This window comes from Myiozetetes cayanensis, unplaced genomic scaffold (assembly GCF_022539395.1).
Source record: "Myiozetetes cayanensis isolate MyiCay16 unplaced genomic scaffold, myiCay2020 scf21, whole genome shotgun sequence".
In the NCBI taxonomy this organism is placed as follows: Eukaryota; Metazoa; Chordata; class Aves; order Passeriformes; family Tyrannidae; genus Myiozetetes; species Myiozetetes cayanensis.
The window spans coordinates 3,925,816-3,947,815 of record NW_026087423.1 but is presented as its reverse complement, the minus strand read 5'-3'; the positions used below and the strand labels follow the sequence as shown (position 1 = coordinate 3,947,815).

The 22,000-nt window shown below is 53.7% G+C and overlaps 1 protein-coding gene across 3 annotated transcripts in view; it reads left to right on the top strand.

Annotated features, from left to right (window-relative positions):
- The first annotated feature begins 222 nt into the window (after positions 1 to 222).
- Positions 223 to 22,000, top strand: part of MSI1 (musashi RNA binding protein 1) — a 29,687-nt gene continuing 7,909 nt past the window's right edge. For 2 of the 3 annotated variants that reach the window (XM_050318538.1, XM_050318537.1), the window contains exons 1-10: positions 290 to 483; positions 728 to 768; positions 893 to 974; positions 1,088 to 1,172; positions 5,908 to 5,949; positions 7,615 to 7,707; positions 17,233 to 17,281; positions 19,252 to 19,334; positions 19,956 to 20,073; positions 21,664 to 21,744. In XM_050318538.1, the coding sequence (XP_050174495.1) occupies positions 425 to 483; positions 728 to 768; positions 893 to 974; positions 1,088 to 1,172; positions 5,908 to 5,949; positions 7,615 to 7,707; positions 17,233 to 17,281; positions 19,252 to 19,334; positions 19,956 to 20,073; positions 21,664 to 21,744 (733 nt within the window). In that variant the 5' untranslated portion in view covers positions 290 to 424. Of the gene's footprint in view, positions 484 to 727; positions 769 to 892; positions 1,173 to 5,907; positions 5,950 to 7,614; positions 7,708 to 17,232; positions 17,282 to 19,251; positions 19,335 to 19,955; positions 20,074 to 21,663; positions 21,745 to 22,000 lie in introns of all 3 variants that reach the window. The other variant, XM_050318536.1, reaches the window with a different exon arrangement.

The window sequence follows — 22,000 nt, the reverse complement described above, 5'->3', positions numbered from 1 at the left end:
TCCGGGGTCCGCCGCGGCGAGCCCGAGCGCGGCGGGCCGGGCCTGGCTCCGCCGCCCTTTGTTCGCCGCCCCGGGGCAGGTGCGGGCGGCGCGGCCGGGGACAAAGCGGCCGCGGGCTCCCAGGCTGCTCCCGCCGCCTTCGCGCCCGGCATCGAGCGCGCTCCCCCGGCGCGGTGCGGGCGCGGCTCCCGGCGCTCGGCCCCGGCGCCGCCGGCGGGTTTTATGCGCAGGGCGGCCGGCGGGCCGGCGGGGGTGGGAGGAGCCGGGCAGGTTGTGCCCGCCGGGCCCTCCTCCCTCGCTCCCTCCCCGCCCGGCGGAGAGGGGTCGGGGGAGGGGGCAGCATGGCCTGTCCGTCCGGCCCCTTTTCCAGCGCTCATCTGCCCCGGGAGTGCGGCGCCGCTCCTCGCAGGGAGAAGAGGTCCGAATGGAGACAGACGGCAGCCAGCCCGGCCTCGCCTCCCCGGACTCCCCGCACGACCCCTGGTATCGCCGCGGCGGCCGCCACCGACCGCCCCCACCGCCCCCCGGCCCCGGCCGCGGCCGCCCTCCCCGGCCCCGGCCACCCGGCCCGGGCAGGCGCGGCGGCGGCGGCGGCGGCGGTGCCGCTGCCAACATGGCCGATCCGCGCCCTCCCTCCCCGCGCGGCCCTGCCGCTGCCGCCGCCACCCCGCAGGGCACCGCGGCCCTCGGCGCGGCCCTGCTCACGGCTCTCTCCTTCCTCCCGCAGCAAAATGTTCATCGGGGGACTGAGCTGGCAGACCACGCAAGGTGAGCGCCGCGGGGCCCCGCACCTGCCGCCGGGGCTGGGGGTGGCGGGGCCGGGGCCGAGCCCGGGGGGGTGCGGCGGGGCTGGGACGGGCCGGGACACCCACGGTGGGCGCTGTGCTTGCAGAGGGCTTGCGGGAGTACTTCAGCCAGTTCGGCGAGGTGAAGGAGTGCCTGGTGATGCGGGACCCGCTGACAAAGAGATCCAGGTGAGAGGCCGGGCCCGCGCCTCCCTTCGCCCCCGCCGCGGCCCGGCCGCCACTTTAACCAACTTTCTCTCTTCTCTCCGCATCCCCTTTCCTGCCCGGGCTGCGGGCCTCAGGGGCTTCGGGTTCGTCACGTTCATGGACCAGGCTGGCGTCGACAAGGTCCTGGCCCAATCCAGACATGAACTGGACTCCAAGACGGTGAGATGACTTCTCTCATCTCAGGGGTGCATTTGCCGGCGGAGCGGCTGTGCTCGGAGCAGCCGTCGATTGCGGTGTTTGATTTCCAGTTAGAGGTTGTAAACTATTGATTCCTGATACGGATCGATCGTCCCCTTCTCTATCCCACTTGCCGGCGGGTAGCTGAGCTGCCGCCCGAGCACCGGGCTCGCCGTTCACCCGGGGCTGATTCCTGGCGTGGGTCTGTGGATCCTGGTGATGGTTTTCCTCCTGCCCATCGGTTGTAAGGCCCCTCTGAGGAGTGACCGTGGCTCTGTCGGAGGTGGGACACCTGAACGCGTTTGGGGCGAGGATTTTCCCCCGGGAACGGATGCGGCTGCGTTTGGGGAGAGGGAAGCCGCCCTTTCGCTCCCTGTGCTGCCGAGCACCGCTCCCTCCCCAGGGGTGCTGTTCCCCAGCGCCCAGGCCCTGCTTCCCCGGCCATGGTGGCCTGTGCCCCCCACTCGGCAGAGGGCCCTCGTGCTGTGCACCCCGGACACTCTCCTGTGGTTTCCCCAAGCGAAGTTTTTGTAACGGTCATGGAGGTTCAGGACTTTATTGTCTCCGAGTGTGGCCAGTGCCCGCCCATGTGGGCCACCACCGGCCTCTTGGAGTGGCTGTGGCTCCAGCCCTCGGTCTGCAAGTAGGGTCTGATGAGGAGCCTGGCTGGGCTAGCAGAAGGATTTTGTTGGCTCCTTGGGCTGGTGGAGTATCGTGGCGGGTCCTGCCTTGTGAATCTGTGGCGTCTGGGAGATGTGCAGGCTGTTTTGAGGGGTGGGGGTGAGGTGTCTGAGTGGGAGGTCCCTTCTCTTTAGTTTTAGTGACTTGCCTTCCCCTGAATTCCTTTTCCTTATTGCTGCCCTGGGGTGAAGGTGAGGGTAGGGATGGGGGAGTGGTGGGGGCTGCGAGGGGCTGGCGCAGTGAGGGGAGATGTTCTGGCTGCAGGCATGGGCTGCCGAGGAGTCCAAATGCCCAACTTTATTTCCTGCAGTGCATGGCTCAGGCGTTCTAGCCTTTATCTTGGCAGAGGGAGAGGGCGGGAGAGCGAGACCCTCTTTCTTAGGGTTTACGGCGTGAGTTGCAGCGAGATTTATGTCTGTTCCTGTTTAACTGCCTGGATCGCTCCCTTTGATGTGCACAGGTCCTTCCTCCCCACGGGAGCTCCCGGTTAAACCTACCCCAGCCTTCCTGGCTGAGGCTGGGTCCTCAGGACTCCCAGCCCTCTTCCTTTCAGGCGTGATGTAAAGTGAGTTTTGCTCTATTGGGAGGGTTACAGAAAAGTCTTTTGAGGAGGGCTCAGGGCTTTCTTTTTTTCTCTTTTTTTTTTTTTTTTTTTTTACTAGCCTGTGTAAGCACGATGTCTGCTCAGCTAGCCCTGTCATGAGTCTGTGGGCATAGACCCATCTTGGAAAGGCTGGTGATGGATGTCTGTTGTAGCACTCACCCTGAGAGTGTTTTGGGGCTAGGAGTGAGGTGAAACACACACTGTCTCCGTTCTTCTCCCTGAACCACCACTGCTGCCTGTGCGAAGCCACTCTACAGCCCACGGTGTGGCCCACGAGGGTGGGGAGGGCTGGGCAGGGCAGGGCAGGGGCGGACGGTGGGCTCCGCAGGAGAACAGAAGGGCCTCATGGCGCAGGGCGCGTGGGGACCGGCCAGCCATTGAAATTCCCTGCTGCATCTGCTCTGCTCGCCCCGCCGGTGCGGCACGGAGAGTGGGGGCAATTTTACCAGGGCCTTCCTTTGTTAGGAACTTTGATCCTCTTCCCCTTTCCTTCTTCATTTTGTTTAGCGCGGTTTTCAACTGGGTCAGATGTTTTGGGGAGTTTCGGCTCGCGAGAGGTTGGTCTTGTGGTAGTGCATGAAGCCTCCATATGCCTTTTCCCTGCTGAGCTGAAAGGCACTGCTGTGAGTTGTGGGTTAAATGACAGAAACTCATCTGAATCTTAATTTAGAGTTTGTGAAACTTTTCAGGAAAAGGCCTGGTGTCCTGTGAGGACAGCCTGCTCTTGAGGCTTGGTGTCTTCTGGCAAGCAGCATTTGATAGACAGTGTCTGCTCAACTTGTTGCTTCATTGTTTTGTGATTCTTCCTACCCTAGAAAGGGTGGTTGGCCTGATTCTTCAGGGAAACCTTGTTCTTTTCAGACTTCTCTTTGTCTGTAAGCTAGATAGGAGCAGGCTACAGGGTTATTTTTGAAAATACTTGGTATGAGAATTGGCTTTACAGTCTCAAGGTGAAAGATTTGCGTGACTTTGTAAAGCTGCAGCTGGCTGCTGCCTTGAGCTGCTTCTTTACATGCTCTGGGAAGAGCACTTGGCAGTGCTGGGTCTCCCCGTCGTTTCTTTGTTGCCGTTGCTGAGTTTTTGTCTTTTGTGGTGGAGGGAACAATCTGCAGCTCCCAGGCAGCGCAGACCAGTGGGGCGGAGGTAGTGGTGGAGGTGTGATGAAAGAACAAACCCAGTCCTGAGGTCTCCTGGGTCCTTCCCAGCCCTCCCCATGCTTTGGGACACCGATACCAGCTGGGTTAACACAGGAGTTATGTGCCCTGAGCTATGAAATGGTGCTATAGGTGGCTTGAAGAGCTGTACTGAGGACCTGGTTGGCCTGCTGGTACACCTGCAACATCAGTGGTATTCCTCATCCCCAAAGCCTTCTGGGGTGAAGGGGAAGTGGCTTGAGCTCAGGTGACTTCCACTCAATGCAGCCTGATCTGGGGTTTTGTTTTTTTGGATACAATCTGAGCAGTTCTGAATGCTCTCACTCTTAGCAGATTTCTATCTAGGTTTGTAAAAGGGATCCATTACGTCAGCGGGTGACACTGAAACACAACTCCTCCAGAGCTATTTGTTTTAACACTAGAAATGAGGGAATAAGGTACCAGTGCTTTTGCTTTAATTATGAAAGACTCGAGCCACCAAGGAGCAGTCCAGTTTGAGTAACTTGAATCCAGCACTGAACTCGCTCCCCTCCGCATGTTCCCAGGGCTGCGCCTGCAGTCGGGCACCCCGGCCTCCCTCTACCTGCAACAATAGCTGGTTGTGCAGAAGAATTTGTGAAATGACTGCCTGCTCTCTCCAGCCAGGAGGACACGTTATCTCTGCCCAGTTGATCACACTCAGGGTAATGAGAAAATGAGGCTGAGCTTAGCATTGCTGAGTATGAAAGCATCTTATTGGCAGGAGCTGAATGACACTGGCTGAGAAGTAAAAGACAGTAGATTATTGTTTTTGCTTATTATCTGCCATCAACCTCCTGGTCTCCTGCCGTCCCCTGTCCTCAGAATTCGCTGTGGGTGTCTGCACTAGCCAGGAAGCAGTGGGGGTGTGTGTTGTGTGCGGGGAGGGGAGGGCAGGGACTGGACGGTTCCGATGCCCCAGGGAGGCACCAGAGGGTTTGCTAATCTGCTGGCTCTTGGAGCCTGGGGAGGGAGGTTTATTTTTGAGTTTATTTGTGCTCTTCACTTTTGCCTCTGTTTACCTACGTGCTGAGTTTATTTATGTTGTAAGCTGTGAGTCAGGATGGAGGTGGGGAAGGCAGGGAGAGAAGCTGGTGGAAGGGCACAGGGGGGCCAAGCTCCGGGGCTGTGTGACAAGTGAAAGGATGCGGGACGGGAGGGCAGCCAGGCTGGAAAGCTGAACAAAGCAGTGAGAGGAGCTGGAGAAACACAGCTTCCTTTTGGGCTGTTGGAGCTGCCCGGCTGATGGGACAACGCTCCAGGCTGCCCTCCCAGCTGCAGCCTGTCCAAGTGCAGGGATGAGCCAGACCTGCCTTTACTACAGGTCTTTGTAAGCTGATTTGTAGGTCTGGATCATCCCCGATGTGATGTAACTTTTCAGGAGTTGCTGTAAAAATAGGCTATAAAGAAAGAGGTGGTGGCTGAGAAGGAGAGGAAGCTTTGTGGGTGTTTGACTTGCAGCTGCATTAGTGTTGTCCCAGCTTTTGTGGTGGTGCTGGTGGTGGTGTGAGGCCAACGCAGGCACGGGCTCCTCCGTGCTGAGCCCAGCAGAACGCGCGGCACCTGGATGGCGGCGCGGGGCCGGCAGCTCCGGCCGGCAGCAGGTTTACAGGGAAGCCGAGCAGGCACAATGGAGGCTCAGCCCGCCGAGGGAGGGAGGGAGGCATCGCGGCTTTGTGTGCGGCGCAGCCTGGGGAGAGGGGCAGCATGTTCCCTGCGGCCGCGGCCTCCGCGGCCGGGGCTCCTCGGGTTAATTCGTGCCATCCTGTCTGCTCTTGTGCTGCTTCGCCCTGTGTTTGAAGGGATGAAATGTTGGGCTCCCTGTGTGCTGCTTCTTCTCTGTCCTGTTACTGCCCAGGTGAACTCTGTACTTGTAGGCAGACTGAAGGGTAAGAGCAGAAAGGCAAAAGAAAGCACTTTTACCATGAGGCTGGTGATGCAGGGCACCCAGGGGCAGGCCGAGCGGGAGGGCGCAGCCCAGCCTGTTAATCCCAGCATGTGATGGGCTCTCAGTGCATCTGGCCAGCGCTCAGCCAGAGATGGACCACTGCATGCTGGGACTTGTAGTCTCCCTGGCTCACACCTTACTAAGAGGGAAAGATGTCTGCAGCCAGCTTAATTTTATGCACCTCAGGTAGATTCCTTGGGTTTTTAGCAAGGTGCCACGTGGGCAGAGACAGCCGTGCACATGGAGGAAACGCTGTGCCTGTAAATAGGCAGGAAAAGCATGTTCACCTGTTCTTCCCCACATCTCTTTCAGATTGACCCGAAGGTAGCGTTCCCCCGCCGAGCACAGCCCAAGGTAAGCACTGCAGGCAGCCCTTGCACCCCAAAGGGTGAAATTTGTGGTGGTGAATCTTGTCCCTCTGTGCAAGGCTGTCAGTGCACACAACAGTGTCACTCGCTGGGGTTTGCTCAGGACTCACCTGGAGCTCAGTCCTGGGGGTTTGCGTGGCACTGGAGGAACCAGGAGGCCCCTCGGTTGTCCTTTAGGATGCACTAGTTAAAGCTGGTGGATTAAATGCTGCTCAGGGTGAACTTAGTCCTTCCAAGGTTGCAGAAGGTGTTTGCACGTTCCAGGCCTTAGGAGATACAGAACAGCTCCGTGCTGCGCTGTGATACGGGTTGGAAGAGTGCTGTGTGTGCACCTGTGTGTATGAATAGGTGTACGGCAGGGAAGGGGAGAAGGATTTCACTTTGTGAAATGCCCTTGTGTGCTTCAGCACTGGAAAAGGCAGAATGAGTTTTGTGTTGGACCTTATCTATAGAAGGCTCTTGCATTGAAATGTGCAGTGGCAGGAACTTTTTCCAGGTGTGCAGCTTAGAAACTTTTAACTGAAGAGCCAGCAGCAGGCTGGAGACTGCCTTCAGCCTTCGGGTCTTCCTTTAACTTGGCTCTTGGATGTGAGTTTTGAAGTTTAGAGTCTCTATTCCAAGTGCTGTTACGGGTGAAAGAGCTGGGGAGAAGCTGTGTCAAGAAGCAGGGAGGGAAGAGGAGGCTGGTGCTGGGAGGGGAGTGAGGGGTTCAGGCACTGAGAACAATTGGTGAGCAGGTATCCCGAGTAACTGGAGCCAGGAAGCACATGGTAGGAATTGGGTTAATTCCATTAAGCAGTTTGGTGACAGAAGGTGCTTTAGTGTTAGAACGGGCTGCTCTCCAAGCCAGGGAATTGCTGCGGATTAGCCCTATGCTCCTTGGGGTAATTAGGACCATGTGTTCCTCTGAGAGCAGGGGTGTAGCCAAGCAGCTAAGGGGAGGATGCAGCTGGAGAGCCAGTTCAAAGGATGTCGGTGTGCCTCAGCCTGGCAGCCATGGCCCCTCTCAGGGTAGTTAGTTTTCTTCCTTGTCCCAGCTGCGTCAGTGACAAGTGGCAGAGGGATCTTCCCTTTGCCTTCTTGCATAGGCAAAAGACATTTAACTGGGAGTTGACCGGGCTCCACTTAAGTGTCTGGGGAATGGGTGTGAAATGAGGCTTATTCCATGCAAGACTGCATGCTGTGCAGTCTGTGAGCTGGGAGGGTAAAGTCTGGAGAGCCTACCTGTGCCGGCAGGCCTCCTGTCTGGGAGCAGAGCAGGCACCTCTGGGGTCGCCTGGAGCAGGGTGGCTGTGCAGAGTGGCGGGGCTGGGGAGGGGACAGCTGTGCCCCACACATTTGGGTGCTGTCACAGTGCCAAGGGAGCGGTGGTGCGATAGTGAGGGGAGAGGCTGGTAACGTGCTGCCTGATGAGGAGGTGGTGTCTGGGTGCTGGCACATAGGATGGGATGGTGTGAGGGGGAGAGCATCAGTCTGGCGTGGGACAGATTTACCAGTTGTGTTTGGCGAGAGGGCTTTGAGAAGGGGGAAGCTCAGCTGCAGCAAAGGGACCGGCGCTTCCCGGCAGCAGAGGGGAGTTAGTGGCCTTAGGAGTCTCATTCTCTGCTCACTCTGGGTTTATTTGGTGAATTCCTGTCCTTCCCTTTTCCAGATGGTGACCCGAACGAAGAAGATATTTGTGGGTGGTCTGTCTGTGAACACTACTGTGGAGGATGTGAAACAATATTTCGAGCAGTTCGGGAAGGTAAGTCTCTTGAGTGGTGTTGGATCAAAGCTGTTCTTTCTGGGGCAAAAGGAGTTTTCTGAACTTCTGTGGGGGCGGGATTAGGAGCTTGTGAGCCTTTTGCAAGGGTTAAGTAGATTGAAGGTCAGTTACAGACGTGGCTGGCTGTAATGTCCTTGTAGGGGCTACAGCCAGTGACTCCTGCCTGGTGGTGATTTGAAACAGAGTTTCTGCTTATTCCCAGAGTTGCTGGTACCTCGGCTAAGGGAAATGGTTTTCCAGTTTTTCCCTATCCAGAAGCCTCGTGTGGCTCACAGATTTGCAGATTGTTGAAACGCTGGAGAAAAGTTTGTAGACACTCCTAACGGAGTGGCTGCAGCATCAAACCTCTGATTTTGGCCATTTTCTTGTGATTGGTATTTCGATAATCCTTTATGAAAAATAAGCCTTTTGGTCCTGAAACTTCTCCTGCTGAGTCTTGGGCAAGTGGTGGTGTAAGTTTTGGAAATTTAAAGAAAGTTTGACACTCTGACTGTCCCTTGTGTTGGTCTGGCTCTTCTGTGGCAGGTGGTGGCTCAGGGGAGGGTGAACTTCTGTGGCTGGAAGTCACTTGTGCCATGGTCCATGACATCCAGGTGTGCAAACTGTGAGTCTGGACCGAATCAGAGGGTGGAAGGGGATTTAGTCTTGGCTCTTCAGCTGCATCAGGAGGTTTTCAGCATCCTCAGGAGTGATCTCAACAGCATTAGACTGAAGGATTCCAGTATTTTTAATGGGATTAGGAACTGAAGGGGATCATCGTACCCAAGTGCCGAATGCGGTCACCCCTGTGGCAGGACACTGTTTTACTGTTGTTTGGTGGTGTTGTGCAGGGATTTGCTCTTTGGGGTAGGCAGTGATGGATTCTGTATCTGTTGTGACCTTCCTGCCCAGTTTTGGGGCAGACACAGTTTGGTGGGCAGTAACATGGCCAGAATGCTGCAGACACCATCGTGGATATGGAGGGAAGTAGCATGAAACTGCAGAGTGTGGGCATAAAGGCTTTGGTATTAATTTAATTTTCTTTTGAAAGATCCTACAAAAGGATGATGTTATATTAAGGTACATTACCTGGTGAAAAGGAGTTTTGTAACCAATTTTGCCACATTATTGAAACTTCTGGGCAAAAAGTTTAGGAGAAGTATTTGCTCAGAACCTTTGTTCAGCTTCTGAAGTCAAATCTGCATGTGCTGGTGTGCAGAGTGGGACTCTGTATTTCTGTTCAGTCCTAAGAGAAAGTGGTCAGATGTCCCCTGATTGCCAGTTGTTAAGTCCATGTGGTTTAATTTTCTATTAGAAATAAACAAACTCAAACCTCCCCAGGAGGAGGAAGGAGGACACTTTCAGTGGTGTCATTGAAGGTGCCACCACTAAAGGTGGTGTGGTGTTCATGTTACCTGAAGGTTGTTTGACTTGCAAGTTCTCCTGGCCTGCTGATGGATGTATTTGATAGGAAAACAAAAATGTCTTGGGCATAGTCCCCTTCTAACCTCACTGCATGGCTGTTAATTTGAAGCAGAAGGATGTCACGGGCACTCGGTTTGCAGGCAGGTAGAGCTGCTCTGCTCTGAGCAGTCCTTCCCAGTTCTTTTGGGGTGTTGTGCTGTTATGCTCCTCTTGTTTACTGGTGTGCTGAGAGGTGTCCTGACGTCAGAGACTGGCAAGAACTGGTTGTGTCAGATTGTTTTCTGGACTGGGCAGAAGGGAGAGCCCTGCACAGCTCGGTGTGATTTGCACCAGCATCCCGGACAACGTGCGGCGCTCCCAGCGTGCACGAGGCGGGTGCAGATGGACTCCTGGCTCAGGGGAGTGTCCGTGGGGAGAGGTCAGGGCTGGGCACGTTGACTCGCGGTTTTTGGGGCAGTTTTCTGACTCATCTGCTCACTTCAGCTGAGAGATTCCTCAGAGCTCTTGTGTAAAGCATCGTTCCTGGCCTGGAACCATCTTCCAGACTAAGCCTCAAATAATTCACCCAAGGCCTGGAGAGCTGTTCCCTGAGATTCTCTCCAGTAGATAGCTCGGTGTGGCTGATGGGTAGGATCAGCGGAAAGTGTGTTTCAGAGGAAAGCCTCCGTGGCCTTCAGCTACGGGATTTTGAGCTCTGAATGTGCTCTGATGGTTTGTAGGGCTAAGAAAGGTCTGTTGTGTTCAGTTTCAGATGTGACTCATGGAGAACATGATTTTGATACACAGGCTCTGTTGGTGGCTGTTTTGGGCCTCCCAGGTTTCAGAGGTCTCATAGGATCCCTTCTTTAGAGGTGCTCCAGGCATCTGACTCTGAGGTTTTCATCTCAATTTATGGCCTCTTTGAGAGGTGCTGAAGTTTCAGTTGTGCTATCCTCACCTTAGAAAACATTTTTTCAGAGAGACTTTCCAAGTCATTTAGGTCCAGTATTACTTGTGTGTATTTTGTGTGAAAAGGAATTGCTAAGGATGCCCTTTTAAAGCATTTCCTTGGAGGAGTTACCCGCTGAGGAAAGGGCTTTGTAACTCTGTTCACTTTTCTTCCAAGTGGCCTCACACTTTTCTAGGACCTGGCAGGAGAAGAACTGTTCTTCTTTCCTCCTGCCTGTCCAGGAAAGGCATGGGAACATTTAGGATCTAGAGAGGAGAAAGCAAGGAGCACCAAGTCATCCTGTCTTGATTCCTCAAGCTCAAGGTACCAGGTTCCCAGGGTTAATTTTTAGTCAATCTTGGAGAATCCAGTGGGAAGCTCAGTTTGGGTCTCAGCTTCAGGGAGGGATCATCCTCTGCTTCCGAGGCCAGGGGAGTCCTGCTGAATAGGTTTTGCATGAAGGTTACGTTCTTAGTAACCCCCAGGCCACAAGCCTAAGTGTGTGTTAGATTTGCCACCACTTAAGGCCTTTAAATTAGATAGATGCCTTTGAAAAATACATTTTAGCCCAGACAGAAAGCATGCACATGCTGAAGGAATTACAAGAGGAAGTGCTATGGCCTGCAGAACAGATGAGGTCAAATTAGATTATCATAATGTTCTCTCCAGTCCAAATCCGTGAACTGCAGCTCTCAAGTCTACCAAGGTAGCTCATGTTGGTGCATCTGGGGTCAGAAGCAACACACCTCAGATGTCCATTAGCAGGAAAAAAAAAAGGGGGTTTAGTTGGGCTGCAGAGGAAATGGTTTTCTGGTTCATAAAACAAAATTCCCAAGTCTGACTTTTCTATTTTGGCATTTCCGCTCCCTCTCCTATTTTTGTTTTGATTTGTTTTCTTTCCTTGCTGTGTCTAAAACCTTCTCTCAGCATTGTAAAATGGAAGTGGCAAAAGGAAGATGGAAATGTGTGAAGAGGAGATCCATGAGTGTTACTTAGGGATAAAGGAAGACAGGGAGAGGCTGGCACCCCAGTTCTTCATATCAAAATACTTGGTTTTAACAGGCACAAAAGGTGAAGCTTCAAAGAGGATCCCAAATACAGTGTGAGTTTCTCTGCTTCAAAGAGGGATCACTTCATTTTCTTTTCTGTTCCAAAACTGTGACTGAAAAATATGGGCTGCTGTTTTCCTGAAGGAGAAAATACAAAGGTGTGGGTTTTTTTAGTACAGTGAGAGAGACTGAGAAGGGATCTCAGGCTGGCTGTGGTTTGTCAGGTGCAGCTGCTGGGGCTTTGTACATAGTGGGATCTCTAGGAAACACTTCTCTGGTTCCAAAACTCAAATCTCTCTGAGATGCAAGCTCAGGCCATGCACATGCTTTCTAAAGGAGATTATTTTTTCAACTGTAGGACAGAAGTCCTGGAAAGGCTTCCATTCACAGCATGTGTGGCTAAGTGTCTTGGCTTAAGCTGGATGGTGTTGGAGATCTCTAGACAGCACAAGGAAGTATTTCAACAGCCTCTCTAGATTCAGGCTACCACCCTCACTGAAACCTGAAAGAGAGAGGAGGAAGGTATCTTGCACTACCACCTCAGGCACAGCTAGTCCTCTGTCTAGTTCAACGTGTATGAGAATGCCAGAGGAGTTCAAGTCACAGCTTCCTCCTTTTCTACTTCAACCTGTGGGAACATGTTGTTCTGTATTCTTTTTGGGGAGGAAAAGGGGTTGTCCGTCAGAGTAATTTCTTTGGTCCGTTGGGTCTCTGATCTTGTAAGCAAGGTTATTTGTGTCAAATCAAAACTGAAAGAATGCAGATCATCTTTCTATTTGAAGAGTTGATCTGATGAAGTTTTGTGGTAGAGAAAGTCATAAAAATTGCAGGATAGGAGGAGGCTTAGAACAAATAAGTTCTTTTGTCGTGGAACTTATCTAAACTGTGAAATCTTTGCTGCAGGATGTTGTTACTAGAATTTGCATAGGCTCCAAAATGATTGGGCAGATTCCTGGAAGGTCTTTTAAATACACAAACACCTCTTTGAGTTCAGGAAATGCCCAGATCACAAGTAGCTTGGAAGATGATGGAGTATTCTCGGGTCCGTGGTAATATCCTTGCTTTGTCTCCATGTCAAAGTCTTCTGTAGCTGGTTGATATCTTGGGAGGTGTTGGGCAAAGCAGATCTCTGCTCTGCTTGGTGAAGCCAGTCTTCTGTTTGCCATTAGGAGAGAAGTTGATCCTTCCAGACACTAGAAGCGCAGAGATCCTGAAAGAAATGGGGGCCTGGACCCAAATCAGGTGTTTGAACTCAGGGTTTTGTTGTGTGCATTTGCGTTCCGTGAAGCAGCAGTGCAGGAAATACATTGACAGTGACGTCTTTGCATGACTCACTAATCAGCGGTGGCACCAAGGGCGCTTGGAAAGTGCTTAAACCCAGTCTGCATCTCCCTGGGCCTGCAGGTGATCTGCGTATGTGGATGAGTCGGTCGTGAGGGCTCAGCCTCTCGGTGAGGCAGCTCGTGCCCAGAGAGAGATCTGCTCTCTAAAAATACCCTGGAAGCAAACAAGAAAAAAGATCTGCTGAGGTCTGAGGAGGGTTCTGACCTTTAGGCTGCCATCTAATACTGTGTCCAAATTCTGGACCCTTTGCCTGAGAGGTTCTGAGAAATCACTCGGGCGCTGACTCTGGTACTGTCCCGACAAGAGAAAACCACCGTATCCAAGGGTGTGGATCTGATGAGGGTTTGTGTCTGTCACAAATGCATACTCATGTGCACATGCCAGAAGAATGGTGTGGTCGACTTGGGTATGTGAAGTGAGTTTCCCTGCTGACTAATGGGAGAACCTTCAGATACTGATGGGGAATGTCTGTAGTGGAAGACTGGTTTCTGTGCTTATGGTGGGCCTGATTTCCCTTACTTTGGATCGGGAGAATGTTAATTAATTAATCCTTAATCTGCCGCTCTCTGGAAATTTCAGGGATCAAAGCTACTTGTCAACCTGCTGTGGATTTCCAAACTGGATTTTGGATTTTCTTCCACAGATCAGAGGGCAATTTATGCAAATTCTCACGCGTAACATGGTTGCAGTGAACAGATGGGGAGGGGAGGAGAAGGGGAATCTGATCACCCCTCTTGCGGCAGGAGGCAGTTTGGCCTGTGGTAACAATGCCTCTGGAACAAAGGGTTCTCTGTGCTCCGCATCTGGTAGGCACATAGCCAAAAACACTGTAGCAGCAATGGTCATTCTGGTCTTCTGGGGTTCATCTGATATTTGCCAGGTGCCCCTGTGGGAGTGGGCAGGAACACCTGGACAGGCTGTGCTGCTCACCTGTGGCATGGAGCAGGCTCTGTTCCCTTGGATGAGTCTCATTCCCAGAGTTCTGGGAGCAGGTCTGCAGAGCGGGGTAAGGAGGGTCCTCGTAGTGCTGTGTGGGTGCAGCAGACCTGCTCCCTGGATCCAGGCTCTGTGTCCATGCATCCTTCTCCCTGGAATCGGCCTGGCAACTGGGAGAACCTTGAGAGTTGCTAATGCCCTCTCTTGACAGGATGGGCGAGTGGTTTCTAGATAGTTTGGTTTGTGTTTTCCATATTGAAGCTGTCTCTGCAGTTATTATTCTTCTGCCTGACTTTTCTACAAATATGTTGCAGTGGTTCCTTCTAGGACCAGCCCAGCCATTTTTGTTTGCTGTTCAGGTGGAAGGTGCCCATCTCTTGAAAACCTTTGCTTGAATATTTTCAACTTTCAAAATCTACCCTTTTGAAAGTGCATCCAACATTTCGCAAAGAACTTGTGTTGGAAATTATTATTTTTTTAAATCTGCATGAGACTGCCATTTGCTTCCTCTTTGCAGACACCTGGGACTGAAACAGGAAGATTGAAAGATATTAGGATGGGATTAAACCTTTTAAAAAAACTCAGGCCTTTTGACCAAGGCTGGATGGATCATTTACCATTATGGCATCTTTAAGTGTGAGGTGCTGAAGTTTCAGTCGTGCTGTCCTCATCTTAGAAAATACTTTTTCAGAGAGACTTTCCAAGTCATTTGGATTCATTATTACTTCTGGAATTGGATTGGGACTGTGTGAAAAGGAATTGCTAAGGATGCCCTTTTAAAGCATTTCTTTGGAGGAGTTAACTGTCTCAGGAAAGGGCTTTGTAACTCTGTTCACTCTTCTTCCAAGTGGCCCCACAGTTTTCTAGGACCTGGCAGGAGAAGAACTGTTCTTCTTTCCTCCTGCCTGTCCAGGAGAGGCACGGGAACACTCAGGATCTAGAGAGGAGAGAGCAAGGAGCACCAAGTCATCCTGTCTTGACTCCTCAGAGCTCAGACTTACCAGGTTCCCAGGATCCTTCCCAAGAGCGCATGGTGACAGGACAAGGTGGGGGAATGCCTTCAGGCCGAGAGGAGGAGGTTTAGACTGGATCTCAGCAGGAAGTTCTTTGCTGTGAGGGTGGTGAGGCCCTGGCACCAAGGGGTGGAAGGTGTCAAGCTATCAGAGAGCTTCCCTGGGAGCGACGACTCGCCTGCGATGGGGGTGCGGGAGGGCACCCAACGGGGGCCCAGAGGCCCCCGTTGGGTGCCCTCCCGCACCCCCATCGCAGGCCACGGGGCATCGAAGCGCTGCAGGGCGGCTTTGTGAGCTGCTAATCCGGGCCCCAGCTGCCATGGCGGCCGCGTTGCCATCGCGACGGCCCCGCCGGCGGCCGCCCCTTTGTTGGGGCCCAGCGCGGCCCAGCCGGGAAGGGGAGAGTGGGAGGGAGGGAGAGGTGTGTGGTGGTGGTGGTGGTGGTGGTGGTTGGTTGGTGGTTCACGGCCACAATAGCTGCTGGGTTGTTGGTTTGTAGGCTCGGTGTTAGGCGGGGCTAACCCCACTCCCCCCCACTCCCATAGCAAGAGCTCTGTGCTGAGGCCACCCCTGGCAGGAGGCGTAAAGATGCTCGTGGTGGGTTTTGGTGGCAGTAAAAATCCCGTCAGTTTTAGCCACACGTGGGGTTGAAAGCCCTGGTGTTGAGCAGGGTGAGATTATTTCACATTTCAGTGTGGATAGACACCTAGGTATCTGTCTAAGGTGCAGTTTACGGCAGGAAACAGCTCTCAGAGTACATGTATTATAGTAAATATGTTTTTGCGAGGGGAGCACTTTTTTGGGGTGCTTATTAGACGCCTGATCTCAAAGCAGAACCTTGGGAATAAAGCTCAGGTCATAGAATATTAGATGGAGGAAGGCTGCAGCCCAGGATATTACTGTGCTGTGGATTTGTGTGGATGTGCATTGGGCTTTACCACTTGGAATTGCTCCTGCTTCCCAGGCTCTGAGAAGAGGGGAGGGCAGGTCAGGCAGAGTAAGTCAGCAGCAGGACTCTGCTCATCACCACTGGGAGTTTTTTTCTTGTGCCCATCTCTTATTGTGATGGGTTTGTGTTCTCCAGCTACCTGAGTTGAAGTCTTGGGCAGAGGCACTGCCTCAGAGTACCATTGACACAGCTTCCTCCCAGTGTTTACTTGGGAGGGGGACAGCTCTTTTCCCAGCCTTTTTTGTGAACTGGGAGGTGGAATGGATCTAGATTTTAAAATGAACAAACCCAGACAATAAAACCTCTTGTACTATTTTGAAACATCAAGTTTCCCCCCAGCATGTCACAGTAGTGCTGCATCGTGAAGGGAAGGGGCAGTGGGGAACTGGCAGCGTGATGAGCTGCCCCCAGTGCCCATCTCCCTGCCTATGTCTTGGGAAGCTGATGAGGAATTGTTTCAGATCTGTCTGAAGTCTTATGTCCCCCATATCTCCAGCTTGGATGCCTGGCACATTTCTCAGGTGTTAGTTAACTTGGCTGAGGGAGGCTGAGCCAGGGCAGGAAGAGTGTGAGATGAGCAGGAGCCAGGTTGTCTGTTGTCACCCGGAGTGGATGTGTTAGACAAGGCCAAGGGCATCAGATATGATCTCTGTCTGCTTATGATGGTACTGGAAACATTTGCAAGGGCTCCTTCCATCCTCCTGGAACTGAGGTGGAGCCAGGTGTCCCATGTTGTCCTGAGGGGCTGAGAGTAGGAGCCTCTCCCTTCCCTGACAGGGGCTGTGGGCTCTCCGCAGGCAAAGCTCATGGCTGCCTGTGCCAGGGTAGGGGCAGCTCTGCCCTCACCAGTGGCTGTTCCGGAGAAGGCAGCGATGCAGATGCTTCCCGGGAGGAGGCAAGGCAGCAATCCCGTGGAGTTGGGGGCGTGCAGGACTTGCTGCCCGGGGAGCGGCTGTCTCGCATGGAGGAGGCGGAGGAGGAGGAGGGCCAGGGCAGCTGCTGGCCAGAGACTGCTGCCACCTCCCCTGAGCACTTGCACGTCCAGTTTCATAATCGGATTAAGGCAGTGGTATTAGAGAGGAGGGATGGGTCAGTGGGACAGGTTTACACTGGAGCTTACACGGAGGGGATTGAAGTGTATTTTTTAACCCTGCTCAGCCTGACCCACGGAGCGGTTTGGATGAGGCTCTGCAAGGCAGCACCCGCGGGAAGATGGGGGGGAAAGTGGCACCAGGCGGTGATGTGCTCGCTGGGGAGGAGAGAAGCCCCAGGCCGGCTGGGGGATGGGATCCGGCCGCCCCTCCCCCCGGGAAGGCAGCCCTGCTCAGGCCTTGCAGTAAATTTGCTCTAATTACAGCCTCCAGCAGTGGGAAACCTCACTTAGAGGAAAGGCTCCTCTGGGGTGGGGGCGGGGGCGCTTCCCAGCTTTCCCAGGCAGGCTCTGTTGTCTGAGGCCTCCGCTTCCCCCCGTCGCTGGGAGGCCCCTTATTCCTCTCCCTCTCCAGCTTTGCTTCTCTCCCCCCCTTTAATTCTCCTCTCCTTTGAGGCTGGGATTTGGGAACAATGCCTTCCCTGCTCCTTGCCCCTGGCTGGAGCCGCAGGCAAACAATCGGGGTCGCTTGCTGCCAGGGGCTGGGCTGAGGGGGCTCAGCTCGGCAGCACCTGCCCCGGACTGGTGGGGGAACCGTGCTGGTTGTGGCTCAGGGAAGTGCCTGGTGTGGTGACTGCTCTGTGTGTGTGTGCACACCATTTCCTTACAGGGGACAGGAGGTCTGCCCTTGATCCCCTGAGGTTTGGGGAGGCCCGGGAAGCTCTGCACAGTTGTGTTGGAGAACGCTTGTGGCAGCAGCAATAATCTGATCGCAGCCCTTCTCTTTGCAGGTGGACGACGCGATGCTGATGTTTGACAAAACGACCAACCGACACCGAGGTGAGAGCAGCCTTCTGGCCCTAGGAGAGGGAACTGCAGAGGGTCTGCCTCCTGCCTGGCCTAGGGAGGGGTTGGTATCCCAGCAGCAGGGGATGCAGGTCGCAGCTGCTCTTTATCTTGCCTCCAGTCGCCCCATTCTTTTGCATCTGCATCCTTTACCAGCGGCCCTTGCAGCACAGAGAGCTTTTGTCCAGTGCGTTTCCTGTGCTGTAAACTCGCCGAGTTGCAGATATGTGAGAGGAGATGGTCCCCTCCCCTGCCCGCTCACCTCCGTGGCTCCAGCCCGCAGTGTGTGTCTTACCTTGTCTCGAGTAATCTGAGCTCCAGGAAAGCTGACACGAGAGCCTGAAGAGTGCCTGCTCCTCACCCCTTCCTCGGCCCGGAGCCTGCTTGTGCTCCCAGGTCACCTTTTCTTACCCGAGTTCTGCTGGTGGAGTCTGGTTACAGGATGGGAGCAAGGCTGTACTATTTGTGCCATCCGGACCCAGCCCACCCATGGCCATCCTTGCCTCCTGCCTTCCTGGTGAGTCCTCGGACCGACTACCTGGTAGCGAGGCAGGGCTCGACACTTGCATCCAACTCGGAGATTTATTGGCCACAACTTAACCTGCAAACTGCCTCTTCCCAACCAGTGCCAGTAACAGCCCTGTGCTGGCTGCTGTTGTGTATGTTGTTTGAAGCACTTCCAAGCACCTCTGCCCCCAGAGCAGCGAGGGAACACCCTCTGTGCCCTTCAGGTTTTTGCTTTTTTCTAAAGCCATTAAATCTACTCCGACAACCAGGCCTCGGATGTTGTTCCAGCTTCATCTTAAAGGGGAAGAAGTGTTAACCCCTGTTCCTGCTGGGAGGTGCCCTGGGTACCTCCCAGTCACTGGTCCAATTAAAGAGTTGTTTGGGAAGGAGCAGGGAGAGCTGCCAGCCGCTGTGTTGGCAGTGACGGGCTCAGCCCAGAGCACAGCAGGCCTAGTGACGGCCTGACAGGGCTCAGGACTGGTTTTGGCATCAGAGTTTTGCTCTTGAATTCCTGAGCTACTCTGCTCATGGGTCTTGAGGTGAATGGTGTGAAACGACCTGGTCACAGACAGACAAAGGAGTTTATAGAGAAATGTTTCTGGCAGTATGGAGGAAAGGTTGGGTTCTGGGCAGTGGATCCCCATCTGCTTTCAAAAGTTATTTCAAAACACCATGGAATTGGCCAGTTCTGGAAAGCAGAAAGCTCTCCTTAATCCCAGCTTGCTTGTACAGCAAGCTTAGACATCCTCCCACCTGCCTCAGTTTTCCGGAAATGGCTGCAGTCAGCTGAGAGGAGTTCAGTCTGCCCACCCGAGCTGGGCTTTGCCAAAACTGTCAGCAGAGGGGTTGGTGAGAGAAAGGAGGTGTGAGCGTGGGCCAGGGGCCAGGAACACGCTGTCCTGCCTTACCCCAGATACGAACCTCACTTTGGTGAAACTTTGCAAATCGCTGTGCCTGTGTCTGCCTGGCTCTGTGCAGCTGCACTGCTGAGATGTGCCTGCTCACACGAGGCTTTATGGCCCGTGCCTGCCGAGGGAGCTGCAGGGTGTTGCTGCTGGTGGGGTGCACTGAGCGAGGATGGTGGTGTCCTGGCAAGCAGCTGTTGGTTCCCCCACCGACTCTTTGTGTGAGCGTCTGCCCGGATCCTCCCCCCTGTTACCAGCCGTGTGCTTTGCCTTGCAAATAGCGGAGTTTAAAAAACACCCAAATCTGGTTTTGAGAGCTGTTGGGTTCAGAGAGGGTAGGAAGTACAGGATGAGGAGGAAAGGAGAATCTATAAGGGGATAGTCCTGTTCTTGTGCATAAAAGCAGGATTTGCTGGAGAGGGAAGATGAGTGACAGCTGTTTTAGAAAGGGCTGATTGTACTGTCCCTTTCTTCTGCTAATAAAAGGCTGTGGGTAGCGGGTGCAAACTGTGAGAGCTCTGACCTGATCAAGGAGTTTTGCCTTTTCTCCAGGGTTTGGGTTCGTCACATTTGAAAGCGAAGACATTGTGGAAAAAGTGTGTGAAATCCACTTCCATGAGATCAACAACAAGATGGTGAGTGTCTGGGGCAGAACCTGGGGGAGGAGGGACACAGGTACTGGAGCGAGCAGGGCAGTGCCACAGGGGCAGGGTGTGAGGAACTTGGCTCCCAAATCATTTTTCTCTGCAGTGGGGAATTGGATTGAGTCTTTTCCCCAAAATCACAGCAGTCAGTGTGGGAAAAAAACTTGTCATGTGGGGGTGAACCAGCACAGTAGTGAGTTCTCAGGGAGGAGAGCTAACTGTAACAAGGAATTGTGCCGTGCTTGGAGGTTCTGAAATCACACAAAACTTCATGGTGGCCTGGGAGGGGGCAGGTTTTACCTTTAATCAGAAATTAAGAAAATTAGGCTTTGAGGCCCTGGTACAGAGCCAGGCAGAACATCAGGGGCAGCACCAGGAGAAGAGCAGTGTTTGAGCTCCTCACTGGCAGCTGCAGGGTGAGGGAAGGCCTGCAGTGAGCAGGTAGGAGACAGGGATGCCAGGGAAGGGCAGCGGAGTGGGATGACAGCAGTGGCTGGAGCTGGGACAGGCAGCCCTGCCTGGCCTGCCTGTGCTCTGTGGCGGTGTCCTGTGCCTGTGGCAGTTTCCTGTGCCCAGGACAGCCAAAGCCTGATCCTTCCTTTCTTGTGGCAGGTGGAGTGTAAAAAAGCTCAGCCGAAGGAGGTGATGTCCCCGACGGGCTCGGCACGAGGGCGGTCCCGAGTCATGCCTTACGGGATGGATGCCTTCATGCTGGGGATCGGCATGCTGGGTAAGCCCCCGGACAGCTCCCCAGCTCTCCCCCCGCTCCCGGCCGTGCCAGGCAGCAGCTTAGCGGTTTATTCCGGGAGCGGCGGGGCGGCCAAGGGCAGCGCTCCCCGTGCGGGGCCGGGGGCGCTGCGGGGGCGCCGGGACCTGTTTGCGATCGCGACTTGCCCTCTGGTGGCACCTGGAAAAACTGCAAACGTGTCACCGCTGCCCTGCGACAGCCGGCCCGGCCCGGCCCAGCTCTGCTCCTCGGCAGCTCCTCAGGGGACCTGCAGTGCCGTAGCACATGGACTGTAATTCCTTAATGCCTCTCGTGGAATGTAACCACAGAACTGAGTGTGGAGTAATCTGTGCCCAGGCATCTTACTCCCACTCTTATGCAGGCTTTCTGATTAATTAGTTGATTAAAGAGCCCCTGAACTTCCGCTTGAAACAGCGGTCTGTATAAATGTCTCCACTGCCATTTAAGGACTGTGAAAATGCCCTTTTAGTTCTAGTTCAGTTTTGTCTCACTCTGTTCCCTCCCTCTCAGGTGGAGGAATTATCTGGTATTGCAGGGAAAGCTATACATTTATTGTGGGACTATCTTGTAAGGAGAAGTTGGTGACAAGCAGGCTGGGTTTCATGTCCAAGGCAAATGTGTTCAGATAAAAGATTAACAAAAAAACCAAAAAACCCCTCATTGGTAGCCTGTACTTGCAGGTCTGCAAACCCTCATGCCTGGATCTGAGAGTCAGCATGATCCTTCCAGCACGGGTGCTGTTCCTGGCTTCTCTCTGTTCCCACATTCATTTGAGCCAGGCCTGAGCTGACCCAAGAGCACTGTTTGCTCAGGATCATCACTGGTGTTGCTGGGCAGGGTGTACTCAGCCTGGCTCTCAGTGCTAAGCCTGCTGAGTAGCAGTTAGTCACTGAAACAAAACCCCCAAAAGGGCATTTTTTCCCCAATGTTTTCACTTGACTTATTGAAGGAAAATAAATCTCCAGCCTGTGGTTTCGGGTTTTGCCTTTTCTAAGCCATCTGAATTTTAAAGCAGCGAGGCCCAAGCTGAGTCACTGGGAAATCCACATATTCATGTCTTTGGAGATCTCAAATCAAATATTCATCTCTGAGTCAGTGCCCTGCGTTCTCAGAGGCTTGTTCTGTATAGGTGGTCAGCTTCCCCGGGAACAGCAGGAGTTGCCCTCCCGCCTGGAGCTGGGCAGAAGTGCTCTGCCTGCATTCCCCGGCACTTCTGGTGCAAAAGTGACTCAGAGCTATTCAGCCGTTCAAATGCCCCTTCCTCCCTGATCTCCTGTTTGCAAATCCAGCTGATGCATCACAAAGCCTTAGCCTGCAGAGCTGGGAGTTCGAGAAGGAAATCTCCATGTCCTTACATGTTTGGAGTGAGGAAGAATTAAACGGGCCTGCTAAAACTCCTGTGCAGGCTCGCACGCGTTGTGCGCTCTGCCCAGCACTCTCCTGGGGTTTCTGCTGTTCCCCCAATTTCCGCTTTCTAGTGCCAAAGGATGGTCATGCTGCTCAGGAGCAGCCAGGCACTGAGGACACGGACCCTGCCAGCTTGCACTGACAGAGCCCTTTTCTCTTCCCCAGGTTATCCAGGCTTCCAAGCTGCCACCTACGCGAGTCGAAGTTACACTGGCATTGCACCTGGCTACACTTACCAGTTTCCTGGTGAGTGGAGCTCCCTGCTGTTTTTTTGTTCTGCCTTCAGGTGACGGGAGTCCCTGGCATGATCCATGACCCAGGCTCTGCCCCTTTCACCCTTTCCCCTGTTTGGTCTTTCTTTAAATTGGAGACGGATGTGGAAGGGGGAGGGGAGAAGCCCTGGAATAGGTGGGAACAGCCTGTCCTTCATTAGGATTATCCTCACACTGCCGTGGCAGGAAAAGCCCAAGGCTGCTCCGACGCCCTTTGTGCTGAACTCCTC